Source organism: Neofelis nebulosa, chromosome 9, assembly GCF_028018385.1.
Source record: "Neofelis nebulosa isolate mNeoNeb1 chromosome 9, mNeoNeb1.pri, whole genome shotgun sequence".
In the NCBI taxonomy this organism is placed as follows: Eukaryota; Metazoa; Chordata; class Mammalia; order Carnivora; family Felidae; genus Neofelis; species Neofelis nebulosa.
This window is the reverse complement of record NC_080790.1, coordinates 27410163-27425961: the sequence shown is the minus strand read 5'-3', so window position 1 is coordinate 27425961 and position 15799 is coordinate 27410163. Positions and strand designations below refer to the sequence as shown.

The 15799-nt window shown below is 41.0% G+C and overlaps 1 protein-coding gene across 11 annotated transcripts in view; it reads right to left on the bottom strand.

The window, feature by feature from the left end:
- The window catches only part of LTBP1 (latent transforming growth factor beta binding protein 1), a 402356-nt gene that overhangs the window by 32308 nt on the left and 354249 nt on the right, over nucleotides 1-15799 (bottom strand). For 10 of the 11 annotated variants that reach the window (XM_058683000.1, XM_058683002.1, XM_058683003.1 and 7 more), the window contains one exon: nucleotides 12739-12882. The exons of the other annotated variant lie outside the window; for it this stretch is intronic. In XM_058683000.1, the coding sequence (XP_058538983.1) occupies nucleotides 12739-12882 (144 nt within the window). The remainder of the gene's footprint in view (nucleotides 1-12738; nucleotides 12883-15799) is intronic. 11 annotated transcript variants of the gene reach the window in all.

Here is a 15799-nt window from a genome sequence, read left to right as displayed (position 1 = left end):
GCAAATATAGGACTTTGAATGAAACAATGAGTGCCAGCTAAGCCTTGGGGAAGAATTTCAAGGCTCGGTTCTAGTCCTGGCTCATGTGTGTTCTAGAGGAATATATTTTCCAACAGACTCAGTTTAACCCTCTGTGATAAAAGACAAAGTGATATGAGAGAATACAAACGATGAGAACAAAATTCACTTACTTTCAGATAATACTATAAATGATTTAATCCCATCAGATTTATAGCCTATGAACAAGACTGCGCTTTTAAAAGCTTTTAGAAGTACTGTATTTGGGGGCGCCTGGGTGGCTCGGTTGCTTAAGTCTGACTCTTGATTTTGGCTCAAGTCATGATCTCACAGTTCATAGGTTTGAGCCTACATCTGGTTCTGTGGTGACAGTGCAGAGTCTGCTCAGGATTGTCTCTCTCTACCTCTCTCTCTGCTCCTCCCCCACCTTCTCTCTCAAAATAAATAAATAAAACTTAAAAAAAGGTCAGTATTTTGAGAGTAGGCTTGTAAAGTGGTCTAATCTCTTCTCTACCATATGCTGCAGAGTTCAGTTACTGTGTATGATCCAGTCAGGACTTATTAATAGTTTTTATTTTATGCTATATCAAATAAAAAGCTGACTACTGCCGTGACAATTACTTAGATTAATTTCAATGAAATATTTTCATTAGAACACTTCTTAGATATGAAGGAACTACAAGGACAAAGGGAAAACATTTGCCAGTGGGGATAAGACCTGAAGGTCAACACCTACCTTTGTTTTGCAGTTGGTGCACAATTAATTAGGAAAGTTTAAGGCGTTATTTTCACAATAGTGCCCTATATACTTACTTTGGCAGGGTCAGATTGACTGTAAGGACTAGATTAATACGCCACTTAGCAAAAGTGTTCCTAAAATAGAATTCCACAAAATTCTATCAGAAAAGTAACTACCCTTTCTTTCCTCCTAGGGCAAGGAAAACAAGCAAAATGGCAAACAAAACTCTGACGTACACAGAACATCAATGAGAATGTAGAAGACCCCTTTCACACTTGATTGTGGCTGTTAGATCATTCTATCTTTGACATAATTCAGGCTGGATTCTAAGTCAGTGTCAATAGCTGATGGCAAATTCCAACCTTGAATACAGGTCCAGGAAAAAGAGGAAATGCTGATTTCTACAACAGATTATGAAGTGGTTTTAAGTCCATTTCCTTGGATGTGAAATCAGATAAAACTTGCCACAGCCCTCATCTCTTCTAGCTTTCAAGTGTGCAAAAGACAGAAATGTGTTGTGCCCACACGCAGAGAGCAGTCAACCACCGCTTCCTTCTCTTTACGAGGGGCTCCAAGCTCTTATAAACAGAATTCTTTGGGAAAAGGGCGTTTGAAGTTATTATTAAAATCCACCATGAGTCTTGCAGAAAAATTTATAAACTTTCCCCCAACACTTGTAAATTAATTGGCAGCCCATTACTAATGATTTTGCTCATTTTATTCAGTTGACCTAAAAGTACAGCTATTAATGTATGCATTTGGAAATACAAATCAAATCAGCAGTGTAATTAGCTTGTCAATCAAGTTTACAGTCTGTGCAAAGAGAGGGCTGAATAATTGTTTTCTTCTTGCGTTCCAAGTTGTAAGTATGTCATGGCATTTCTTACAACATGGAATACTATACAGTAGGGCATCATGAAAACTGCTATATTCCTAAGTAATCAGACACCAGAGGCTTATGTAGGAGACAAAAACATATATATCTATATCTATCTATCTATATATACACACATACATATATACGTATATATGTATATATACGCATATATACGTATATATACGTATATATACGTATATATATACGTGTATATACGTATATATACGTATATATACATGTATATATATACGTGTATATATATATATATATATATATATATATATATATATATATATATATATAAAAACAAACAAACCAACCTAGGCCTGTTTTCTACAATGTTTGTTATATTCATAGCACATAAACTAAGAAATAAAATTATCTTTTTCTTTTTCTTTTTTGGAAGGAAACTCACAAGTTTTTGCATAAGGGAGACAACCAGTAATATCATCCTATTATTCAGGTTTTACATCGGTTGTTACAAGTCTTGTTTTTTATCCCAGCAGTTTGAAAGCTCAATGTTTATACAGCTGAAATTGGGGGTTAGTCAGGCCCTCATCTGTGTTTGGAAAGAGATGCAAATTCTTTTCAAAAAAACCAGTCCACAAAGGTCATTTTGTGAAACAACAGCAATTTCCCTATCTTTCTAACCTTTAAATAACTAACTTCCTAGAGCATTTTTCCACTGGGGGGAAAACTCATCAGTAAACACAATGCAATGTGATTTCTTTAAAGAATCTCTATGAGTTTAGGTCACTTGCTGCCACAGGAAGAATGGTTAAATTGCCAAGCAATTTTAAAAGATCTAATCAATGGATAGTAAAGTGCCAGGCATTAAAAAGAATAAATTTTATTTTTATTAAAGATTTTATGAGTAACATGAGCCATACTATATACCTCATGCCACAGACTTCTAAGAAATATACTACCTCTCCTCCGGTATCTTTGGATTTGATTTTTCAATTTTATTAAGAGGTTGGCATCACATCTATGTATAAACAGCAATTTGCATAGTCTAATCCTAGGGTATGGAAGATGGTAAGAAGTGAGTTTTTTGAACTTTTACACATGTTTCTGAAACAGTTTTTATAGAGGCCCTTTCTTGTGATCCACAGAGCAACTCCATGAAACAGTATGTGCAGGTTACAAAGCATCCTTACTTTCCAGAAGAGACGATTTAGGTTGGGTCCAATGTCTCATGCCTGTTGCCTTTCCGAAACCTCTCCTATGGGGCTCAGCTTCTTAGCGTCTCAACTAGCATGAGTTTGTTTATTTATTTTTTAACTTCTTTGAGACAAATGGGGAGGGGACAGCAGATAATCCTTGCTGGTGTAGAGTTTAGCCACCAGGTCACATAGAGTATAATCATGTTCCCTGGCTCTGAAGAGAAAGTCATGGATTGAGTCATATGGTGCCACTTATGAAGAGCACTTTCTAGAAACATCTTCTCTCTTGGTTCCTCAGAAAGAAGAAGATGTGGTGTTCATTTAGAGGATGGTTTCCTTCGGTCTAATCTTAGCCTTGCTGTCAGGTTGAGGAAATCTGCAACATTTTTCTAATTAAGGGAGACACGAGCATTCTAAATGGGCCCCTGTCTTTCAATTTACATTTGCAAAGTATTCTGAAGGCTTTTATGCGCTAATCTTCTTCATACCTTTCTGGGACAGTCAGGTTTACGACAATGACCAAAGACCCATGAGCAAATACCCATGAGCAAACAATGCCTCCAAGTAAAACACCTGCTAGAGTCCTAAAAAGGCATCAATTTATCTAACTCTGACCCCGGTAATGTTCAGTAAATTACTTTCAACTCAATCATTCACAAAGCTTTATTCCGTTTTTTATTTTAAAATCACCATAGGCACTAATGTTTTATGCCAACTCATGTTTTTTATTGCTTTTCATTATTTTTTTAATGTTTATTTATTTTTGAGAGGGAGAGAGACAGAGCACAAGCAGGGGAGGGGCAGAGAGAGAGGGAGACCAAGGGAGACCCAGAATTCGAAGCAGGTTCCAGGTTCTGAGCTGTGAGCACAGAGCCTGATACCTGAGCTGAAATCAGACGCTTAACCCACTGAGCCACCTAGGCACCCCCACTCCTGTTTTTTATGGGAAAAGAATTTTTAGCATAATATTCTAAGAAGGAATAAAAGAGAACTTGAAAATTCACATATTTCCTTTTTTTCCTAGTTTTCTCCAAGACTTGAAAAATAAAAAGTGTGTGTGTTTTTCAAGTTTATTTATTTTGAGAGAAAGTGAGAATGCAAGAATGAGTTTGAGAACAAGTGAAAGAGGGAGGGAGAGACAGAATCCCAAGCGGGCTCTGCACTGTCAGCACAGAGCCCCATGTGAGACTTGACTCCACGAGCCATGAGACCATCACCTGAGCCGAAATCAAGAGTCAGACGCTTAACCAATTGAGCCCTCCAGATGTACCGAAAGTGTGTGTCTTTCAGGTGGAATTCAGGAGACAGCCATTGTTGAGTTTCAGAAAACAAGCACGGACAATAGGAGTGGGCTGAACAGGAATGAATGCAAGGAAAAAGGGAGAATGGGAACAGATGGTAACCTTGATGGTAAAGATATGGACCAAGTCAAGAGATTAGAAAGCCAAGCGTAAGAGAAAAAGCACTTGGAAGAGGACTCCTCCACCCAGTTCCTGTCCTTAAGTCAAGCAGATGGGGGAGTCAGGCTGTGACAACGCTAAGGGAGCAAATGTAGGGTGCCTAAGCCACACTCCACAGGGATAGGGTGGGCAGGGCTACCACAGAAGGCTGCCTGGAGAGCTGACATGTGAACCAACTTCTTCAAAAATAACTAGAGAAACTGGACAGGAGATAAGGTGGACAGGGGTGAGGAGGAATAAAAAGGACGACTGTCCTCAGGTCTGGGCAGAGCGGGGTGAGGGGAGCGGTGGTCTGTGAAGGAAGTCACTGAAGGTGACAGAGAGCCCGGGAGGCACTGTCATGCAACAAGCGACAGCCGTGTTCCTGATTTAGGCACTGGGTAGAGGACGATGTCACTGAGACTCACCTCATGGCCTCAACTTAAAAGGCAGGCAATAAATACCAGCCAGGTTGAATGAAGGTTCTTTGTTTTTGTTTCTTTTTCCAGCAAAGGAACAGAAGAGAACAGGGGAAGCGAGCCTGAGATAACAACAGGCTGGGGCTGGGCAGGGGGGGGGAGAAAGCCTGTGATTCATGGAGACAGTACTGGACACCGGGAATGTCAGAACAAGACCGGGGTGAAAGAGGAGGCTCCTGAAAGAAGAAGGACGTTCCATGGAGAAAGAAAAACAGGTGTGACACGCAGAGACGTGTGAGCAGGTGGCGCCCGTGGAGACAGAGAAGAGGCAGGATGTCACAACAGCAAGCGTCGTGGCAAAACACTGTCACAGGTGCATTGTGAGGGCCTGTGAAGATGACTGGGACAGTAACGCCACATCTGAGGTGACAGGTAAAATATCAGGAAATGTTTAAAGGAAATGTACCAACCCCTCCTCGTTGGGCCATATTTATAGCAAATGCCAGGGCCCCAAATGACTGCTGCCGCACCAGTGTGGGCATCTCCTGTCTCAAGAACATGCAATGGCTCATATCCAGTTGGAGTCTGTCACTTGCATCAACTGCCATCAGTTCATTCAAACACGGACATCTCCTCACTTAAAAACTCAGATGTTATTTTACATATATATAGCAAGTTAAAAATTTTATAAAGGTAAAAGCACAGTTTGGTAATTAGTAAATTCTTCTATGCTCTTTGAACGTGGGAAGAAACCTGATTCAACTTTCCCCCGCCCCCAACAAATGAGTATGTTATCCCTAGCCTTACCTACATTTATAGTATAGATCTATTACAAATACACAGTAAGACCTCAGGAGTTTTATGGCATTTTACAATGTTTGCATTTTAAATACTATGCTCTCACTGTCTTTCATTTTTTTTTTTCCTATCGAAGGTCTTTTTTTCTAATCAGAAATTATTTTTTAAAAACTGTCTCAATGTTAATTTATTTTACAGGTTAACTAAACACATAAAAAAAAAACCCTACTCCGCCAAATGTAACAGTTCAATGATATTATATGTGGTTTCCTGCCTTTAAAAAAATATGTACATACATAAAACCTGTAGCGGACCTCTCTAGGAGGAGAACAAGGATGCTCTTTGAGTTCAATTGTCAGAATCAGGAGGATGATTTACATGTGTCCCTTGACAGCAGGGAAACGCTTTCATTCTTCTGTTCTACTTGTTATTTAACTGAAAGACATGAAGGAACCATCTGCCCTACAAGGAAGTATAAATAGATCATTCCTCATTCAACTGTGGCCTCCAATCTATCTCTGATAAAACGAATCAGTCTTAATTCTACAGAACTAGCTGGGAATGACGCCATAAATACAGAGGGGATACACTCTTGAATGTCGAGACGCAGTTTGATTCAAGAGGTAGTGAGTGTCTGCCATAGGTGAGGCAGTGAGCAAGGTTACAGGGGACGCAAAGATGAGTAAGGCAGAGTATAAGGGTCCTGCCGCCCTGCCAATGACTTTGGACTTCACGCTGTAGGCAGCAATAAGCAGCTAAAACTTGTGATGAGCACTGGGTGTTGTAGGTGGTGATCAATCACTACATCCTACACCTGACACTAGTGTTGCACTGAATGTTAACGAGCCGGAATTAAAAAAATTTTTTTTTCAACGTTTTTTATTTATTTTTGGGACAGAGAGAGACAGAGCATGAACGGGGGAGGGGCAGAGAGAGAGGGAGACACAGAATCGGAAACAGGCTCCAGGCTCCGAGCCATCAGCCCAGAGCCTGACGCGGGGCTCGAACTCACAGACCGCGAGATTGTGACCTGGCTGAAGTCGGACGCTTAACCGACTGCGCCACCCAGGCTCCCCATAACGAGCCGGAATTTAAATAAAACCTTGAATAAAAATAAATATAAAACCAGATTCATGTTTTGAAAACATCAATGGTGGCAACAGCAAGGAAGAGGAATCGGTGGGAGGGGATGGAGGGAAGTCAGGAAGCTACCGCCATGGTCCAGGTAAGAGTTGTTGAAGGACTGGCCCAGGGCAGTGGTAACACAGGAGCAGGGAGAGCTGAAGGACACTGTTGAGATAGAATTGGCAGAATGTTCTGGAGGCTTGGAGGAATGGGGAGAAAAATTAAGGTGTGACGTCAGGATTCCCAGGACTGATGTTTCGCAATTAATGAGTGAACACAGGTTGGAGAAGGGATGGTAATGAATTTGGTTTGGGGATAATTTCAGGCAGATACTCTGACAAGACACCCTGGGAGAAAGGGCCAATAATAGGCAGCTGGAAATAGGAGTGTGGCTCTGAGGACAGAGGCGGAGGCAGAAGATACTTGGCAGGCTGTATCACGTAAGTAAGAGTTGACTCAGAGAAGACGATTAAATATCCCAAGAGAAGAACAGAGAGTAAAAAGAGGCCTAAACATGCAACTCCCCGGGACATTATTATTTAAGGAATGGGCTGAGGAAAAAGAGTCTGGAAACGAGAAAGAAAAAGACCAGAGCAAGAGGGAGGAGGATGGGGGAAGGAATGTCCTAAATCAATCAGAAGGAAAGCAGGAGGAGGGAAGACGGGAAACCACAGTCAGTTGTTTCACAAGAAGGAATGAGCAGTGAGACGAATGGCTTTAGCATGTAGGTGCTCTCCACTGGCCCAAGGGAAAGGCGCTCTGAGCAGACAAGCCTGGGGGCCCTGGATCAAATGGGGGACAGTTCTGTGGAGGTAGGTGGAGCCTGGAGGTCCCCATCAAAGAATCTGGAGGCCAGCACAGTGACAGAGATTATTCCTGGGTGGTGCCACTGTGGGGGATTTTCATTTTTGATATATTTTCGTATAAGCCAATTTTCTGAGAAGAATATGCATTGTTTTAAATAAAATCACATGCATTATTTTTTTTTCAAAAAGAAAGCCAGTTTAAAAAAAAATGTTTATTTATTTATTTTTAGAGAGAGACAGAGAGTGTGAGCAGGGGAGGGGTGGAGAGAGAGGGGGAGAGAGAATCCCAAGCAGGCTTTGCACTCCTGATACAGAGCCCCACATGGGGCCTGATCCTATGAACCCAGAGATCACGACCTGAGCCAAAACTAAAGGCCGGACCAACTGAGCCACCAGGTGCCCCAGGAAGCCAATTGTTAGAGGTTGGAGTCATGGGGTCCTCGGCCTCGAGAAGGGGAATGGCAAAGTGGAAAAGATCCCGGGGTTAGGTTCCCGCACAGCCCTAGCTGTGGGACCCTAAGAAGAGCATTCAGTTTCTCCTTGGGGCTCAGCTTCCTGACAGATAAATACAGGAGCTGGGCTAGAAAACCATGAAGGTGCTTCCTAGTTGTAGAAGCCTAGGCTCTACCTTGTGATGTGAGAATAAGCTCTCAAATACATGACAGAAAAATGGATATTTAAGAAAACGCTGCAATAAACTGCATAAAGAACAATTCTTCTATAATGCAAATAATCACTCCAGTTTATGTTGTATAATTTCTGATCTCGTTTATTTGCTTTTCTTCAAGTGAGGAATACCTGCCTCAATTATAACATATATCTTTTTTGTGTTCTTTTCCTTATACCTTCTGTTTTAAAAATAAGCTCAGTTCCTACCCCAGAGTCTCCTCTGTGCACCAATCAAGACAGAGAGCAGCATTCTGTGGGTAAGGCTTGAAGGCTGCAGTTGCCAAGACCACATATTTACTGCTTCTTTTAGAGTGCCCGAGGACATAAAGTTTTTATGGAGCAATTATCACAGGCACTGAGAAAATAAAAGCATCAGGCTGTATTTCATATCCATACCCTCTTACACGTGATGAGTGGCATGGACATTTTTTAGTTCTTTCTGTTGCAGGTGCTTTTAGGCAATGTACAACAATGTAAATCAGTGGCCAAAGGCCCAGGCAGTGAAAACCATTAGACCAGACCTAAAAAATATTAGGTGGGAGCCAAGAAGTAGTTTAGAAACAAAAACCCTAGGACATTAAAATTCAAAAGTACCATAAAGGCTACCTGGTACAATACCCTGCTGGGAAGGGGGTACCCTTCGACCAGTGGGTATCCCACTTGTTTTGGGACACGTCTAGGGAAACACCTGTAATTTCATGACCATTACCTATCCCTACTTATTGGAAAATTCTGTGCACTGATCCACAATCTGCTTTCCTGACATCACCCCTTGGCTCCTGTTCTGTCCTCAGTACGATACCACTGTGGATTGTGCTACTGCTCATTGGTGGGATCCCCTCCGACTGGGGAAATTTAGCAGCTTAGTAAAATTCATCTTTCTTGCAAATTCATCTTTCCTTTCCAAATTACTTTTCAGGAAGGATGAGATCTGAGCTGTTGGTCTAGAATGTATATAGTGAAATTATTCTGAATCTTTGTTAAAAACCCTCACTTAAATTTGGTATAAAAAGTTTTGTTCTGTATAACGGCAGATCCTTTGATTAGAGTAGGATACAAACTCTTCTAGATGGCCCCCATTTAACCAACTTGTTGCGTTAACCAATGTTCTCTTGCCCTCTGAAAGGCACCCAGGCCTGTGCCCACAGCAGGTGGAATGCTCACAGCCAGGAAGCTGCTCTTGGGCAGAAGCACACATTTCCTGCTCTCACATGCTGAGCTGTATGCTGACCAAGACTCATCTGTGATTATTCTCAAACATTCTGTGCCAGTGAATTAATTACTGTAATTATATAATTAAACAGTATATACACCAATAAAGTATGAATTGCGAGGAGTTGTTTATAGAACAAGTTAAAGACTAAAGTTGATTCAGTAAATGGAACGCTATCAAATTAGGTGTGGATAAGACAACTGTAGGGGCACCTGGGTGGATCAGTCAGTTAAGCATCCGACTTCGGCTCAGGTCATGATCTTCCGGTTTGTGAGTTCGAGCCCTGCATCAGGCTCTGTGCTCACAGCTCAGAGCCCAGAGCCTGCTTCAGATTCTGTGTCTCCCTCTCTTTCTGCCCCTCCCCTGCTCATGCTCTGTCTCTGTCTCTGCCTCTCTCTCTCAAAAATAAACATTAAAAAAAGACAACTACACAAAAATTGAGAAAAATGATAAAAATCTAGAGGAATTTTACACTCACGTACTTGGCAAAGGCCTTTAAATTCTTTCTCCCTTTAAAGTAGGTGGTGGAGATCATGCGTAATGTAGTTTATGCAAGACAAGCCATGCAGGACTCTTAAGAGTGGACTTGTACTCAAAACAAGTTCTCGGCCCTCCTTCAAAGATTGGCAAATGAATGTACATTGATACGCTTTAAGTGAAAATTTAAATATTTAGAAACTATATTATCTTTTCCAGGATTCCTAGCTTCAAATGCCTTTTCAAATGGCAGGTCAATTAAACAGCCCTGCTCAAGTCGGGCAGAGAAGTCTCCTCCTGCAGTTGACAGCTGGCCTGCCTCTCAGGACCCTGACAGAGAATTGCTCAGATGAAGATATCATCATAGACAATCTGAAGGCTGCATATAATCAGTTACAGTTCGCCAGGAACTCTGCAGATTGAGGTATGGTAGAGCTGCCAGAAACAAGATAAATTAGTCAGATTATACTGACATGGACCAATAAAAACAACTGGGTATGTATAATATTTAGCAGAAGCCAGAGAACTATGGGGAAAATATGTAAGAAACCATAAAAGAAAAGATTAGATACAAAGAGGAAGGAGAAACTATGTATCTATTGGCAGCTTTATGAAGCTGAGTATTCAAAACCAAGTTCTTTAAAAACGCAGGACAGTACTTAGTGAATTCTGACTGGAAGAACTTTCCAGAAAGAGTCAGTCAGTAGATGAGAGCAAGGACTCTAACGGAGGAAAAAAGGCAAAGCAGATGTTAGGGACTTTATTAAAGAAAAGCTTAAAAATAGGAGATGAGGAACAAAGCTTACAAAATGAATCACTGTACAGTTTTAAGCAGCAGTTAAAAAAATTTTTTTTCAAGTTTATTTATTTGAGATCTTGAAAGAGAGAGGGTAGAGAGAAAGGGAGTGAGAAAGAACCCCAAGAAAGCTCTACACCATCAGTGCAGAGCCTGATGGCGGGGCTTGAACCCACAAACCGTGAAATCATGACCTGAGCCAAAATCACGAGTCAGATGTTGAACCAACTACACCACGCAGGCGTCCCTAAGAAGCCATTTATGATGAACTACTCCAGTTCACCAAATATGATTCAGATGGTCTCACGATCCTATTAAGGTACTATTAATCTCCAAAACAAGAAATGAACAAACTTTAGGATCCCAGACATTTACCTAAACTGAATCTACGTGAAGTGAATGAACCATTCCCTGATGTTGCTGAAACATTCCAGCAAAAAAATACCTATCTAGGAAAAAACATAGTTAAAAAGGTCCACCATTTCAGAACAGATCATAAAAGGATAAGAAATAGATATCCCTTAAGTATTTGGATCATAGCTTACTATTTTAATACTTCATAGAGTACTCTGCCATTAACAAATGCCTTTTACATATAGGATTTTTTTTTTAAATCATAAAATTCTGTGAGGTAAATAAAACCTTTCTATTTTACAAGTGAGAAAACCAAACCTCATAAATGTGGAATGATATGCCCAAGCTTACACAGCTGGAAAATCGCAGACCACCATGGTTATTCCAAATTTGAGGTAGTATAAGAAATTTAGAAAATAAAAGAAAAGGCTAAAATTTCCATTAATTCCAATAATTATCTATTTTATGTGTCCTCCTCTTCCCTCCTGCCACAGGCTGTAATCACTGGAACAGTCCATTTTGTGACTTAACATTGTACTATATGCATTTATCTGGACTACGTAACGTTCGTAGGAATCATTTAATGAGTGTACAATATGATGATATGTGAATTATTTCAAATACTATAATACTATAATATAGTACACTATACTATAATAATGATGCTATAACACTATAATCTTTCAGTCAAATACTATAAATTCACCATCATACCATGGGTGAGGCACTCCTCTACGGAACTAAAGACAAATAGGAAAAGGCAGTTACTTAACCAATCGCATTATGGGCCAGCCAGGTTTTTAACTGTGTGTTTGTTTTTGCTATTTTAGGAACAACTAAGATGAAAAGTCTTCTCTCTACAGCTCATGTGTCACAGAGGTGGTCACTAGAACGAGGAATAACCCCTCCCTCCAGCAATACATCACCTCTTCCCCCTCACAGACAGTGTTTTTGAATTACACATTGTATTGTCTTTTTGTGTAATTCTGTAATTCTGTACCCTTCCCCTCTATATCTAACAATTAAGAAGAATATGTGTATGTGAAGATATTTTTAAATTGCATTTCCTTTTACTTGCAAAGATGGTTATTTCATACAGAACAAGTGTGCCCTGTTGAGAAGTAGTGAGAGCACTCTTAGACACATGGATAAAAACAACCGAGATTGAGCAAGAAAGTCAAATGGCCAATGTTTCATTTTATTTGGCTCTCAAATGATCATTTGGTCTTTTGCTTTCATTAAAATATAACCAGGCTATAGCTACATGGCACAAACTAAGAGAGTGATTTGGAAGTTGATTAATTTATCTGGAAAACCATCAGTTCTCCAATTCAATTCGTGCCCTGACGACACAGACTAAATCAAATTTTAAATGAACGCAAACACAGCCACTCTCTGGGCCAATTTCTGAAAAAACAAGTGGAAGTCTTTGTAGATCCTGAGAGGCCTATATGTTGCTTTTAATTTAGAGAAGTGTCAAGACACGTTTCTCCAAGGGCCAAGAAAGAAAGATTATGCAACCTAATGAGATGATGCCATATTAAACCCTGAGCTGATGGCTGTCACTGAGTTTTAAGCAATTCCCAGTGAATGTTCTCATCATTTTGGATCCTTTACCCTACACATGGCGTCTCTGGGTTGGAAAGCACAAGAGAGGCCATCTAGCTCAGAGTTGTCACTGACCACATCCTAATTCACTGATAAGGCAGGCTCGGAAAAAGCATGGAAGCTTCCAGAGACAGCAGTGTGCCAGAACATTCGGTTATTTCTTACCTCACTCCCAGAGTGTTTGGCCCAAACCAGTGTAGGTACAAGTCCCCAGGAGGAGCCACTGTGACTTACCTCCCGAGGCCCGGGAGCGACACTCCCCGGTCATGGGGCTGTATTCCTGGTTTTCATCAGCACACACACAAAGGAAGGACCCTTCCACATTTTCACAGAAGGCTTCGCCACATACCCCACTGAGCAGCTCGCATTCGTTCACATCTGGAAAAGGGAGCACAGATCAAGTCAGATGTGTGCCTCACCCCTGACAGCTCTCTGTTTTACCAGCTGCGCCAGGGCTCGTGGTGGCCACTGGTCACAAATGGTCCCCAGGGAGCAATCAAACCCTTCTAGTATTCTGGGGAAGGGGCTCCTAAAGGCCAGGCTGCACAGTTTGGTTTGTGTAAAAGGACCGTGAAAACACAAAGCAACGTTTCCAAATTCCAATTCCTCTTTAAAGGAATCAAGCATTGCATGTACACTCTGACCATGTAACTTTCTCTTCCTCAACTTTTTGACATAATGAGGTCTTAAATGAAATGACAATGTACTCTCAGTTTTAAATTCAAGGAATATTAGCAAAACTGGCACTTCAGAAATAACATTTCGTACATTCGTTAAAAAAATTGCTTTAAATCTACTCATATAACTAAAAATACAGTTCTCTAGCCGCCAAGATGTCCATAATTCTACAACCAGAATTCAGGTTGTGTATCCCTTTGGGGAATAAAGGAAAGACCCCTGTAAATATTCGCCAGCATACATTAATCATTCGCATGAAACAAAGTGTTCCAATAACTTATCACTGACCGTGCCTCTAAAAATTCTGTGGGTGTTCCACAGTGTAATTTCTATTTTGCTAAGTGTTTTTCATCTGGACTTTATACTTAATTAAAACACAGTCCAGGAATCTACTAATGAGTACATTTTATTCGATATTATACAAACACATAGCCCTAAAAAAAGGCTAATCCTAATGTCTGACCTTGCCCAATACTACCTTTTACCTGGTATCTTTCAAAGAAATTTTATTAATGAATGTCCAATTCAACAAAGTACCTGACTTGACATCTGAAATGCTCATGTATTTTATGCATTAAACATGTACAAACATCAGCTTTCATGAGCATGCTCTGAGATGGTTTATACAAAGTTAAATATTTGAGCAATTACCCAAATCATTCAGGGGAAAAGATCTTATTTTCACCTGCTATACCCAGTTAATTGGACAAAAAGTTTATGTATCTTGACTTATTTGGATAATTACCTCAGTTTTCCATTTCACTTTGTATATAAACAGATATAAACCTAATAAGCTGGGTTTTGCTTATGAAAAGGTATTATAACATGAAGGAAAGCAGAGAGTTGGCATATTTAATCAACCCAGACAGTCATAATTTAGACCAGAAAAATTGACTTTAGAAATGTGCCAGTTCATACTTATCAATTTGGTAAATGTCAAGTGGAACTTTCTACTTTCTAGCATGTATCATTTACACGACTATTGAGATCTCTCCCACCAGAATGAATTTACTCAATCCCAAAATATTTTCTAGTTTATGTCGCTGGGCCAGGCACTGGGGAAATGATGGCCTGACTCCTGTCTTCATGGAGCTTACAGTCAAGTCAGGGAAGTCAACCAGATCATCTCACAGGCCACAACATATGGAGCAGTGGACCTTAAGTGAAGGGGTGGGTTAGGGAAAGGATATTGGAGCCAAGTTCCAAATGAAGGATGAGTGGGTAACAAGCAGAGCTGGTGGGGATTTGGGGGAAGTGAGGGTGCAGGAAGGATCCAAGAAGAGGAAACAGCATGGCCAAATTTTGGTCTCAGGGCTGATTCAACTCTTAAATTCTACAGAACACCCAGCATGAAGTACATATATTAGGTGCTCAGTTAATATTCTTGAGAGTGAATGAGCAAATAAAATGACACCTCTGAAGCCCAATAAAACGATAACAAATATTCCTCCTCTAACGGTGGTGTTTTGTAGGCTGAAATGACATGTCAAGATGGGTTTGGTGCACTCATCTGACCGGTTAGAAGTGAACATTAATCGGGGGCTCAGGAGCTGCGTGATGTCAGTGGCCCGACACCTAATATATCTCATCATGCAACAGTTAAAATTTACTGCGCACACACAATAGGCCAAACATTAGTCCCGGGCGGGGGAGACAGACAAGGCTCTCAACCACAGGATCTTGAGGCCTTGAGGAAGGTGGCTGAGGCAGGACACACAGACAGACAATTCCCCCTAAAGTGTGTAAATACTATGATTGCACCTGCTGAAGGTATGCTGGAAGCAGAAGGAGGGGTCAGAGCTGAGCTTGAGAGAGATGATGGAGCAGGGACAGTGTCTGGGAGAAGAGTGAAAGTATCTTCAGGAGGAAGTGGGATGAGCCCAGGCAAGCAAGGGGAGGTCGGGAGGCTCTTCCCTTCCCGGCAAAAGGAGCAAACAACAGCCCAGTGACTTCACAGTCGCATGGGCAACCACAAGCGGCTGTAAAAGGTGCAGAAGGAGGCGGTGAGGCTGAGAAATGGGAGCCAGATCACAGGACCTGTTTAGTCAAAATATTTACACAATTTTTATGGCTTGTATTTTAGCGCAAAGGAGATTAAAGTCGGAGTTGGAACTAGCAATTATGACAGTGCTGGTTTAAAAGCCGTGACTACTCAAGTGAGCGATTTCATCACTAAACCTCCAAATCGACTTTGCTTTCCCCGTTTCATCTGCACAGGAAATGAATTAATGCTTTTAATTGCAGATGTTCAAACTAAGAAGTTGCTAACTCCTCCTCAGACATTATCTGCTATGAAAATGAACAGAGTAAGGGTAAAGAAAAAGTCTGATTGTCTGTGATGTTCTGAATTTAACCTATCTTCTTTCTCATTTAATGGTTCTAATTGCAAATGTTTCCCAATGAACGCTATTTAAGGAACTCAGAGCTGGGGCGGCTGGGTGGCTCACTCAGTTGAGTGTCTGACTTTGGCTCAGGCCATGATCTCACGGTTCGTGGGTTTGAGCCCTGTGTCGGGCTCTGTGCTGGCAGCTCGCAGCCTGGAGCCTGTTTCAGATTCTGTGTCTCCTCTCTCTGTCCCTCCCCTGCTCATGCTCTGTCTCACTGTCTCTCAAAAATA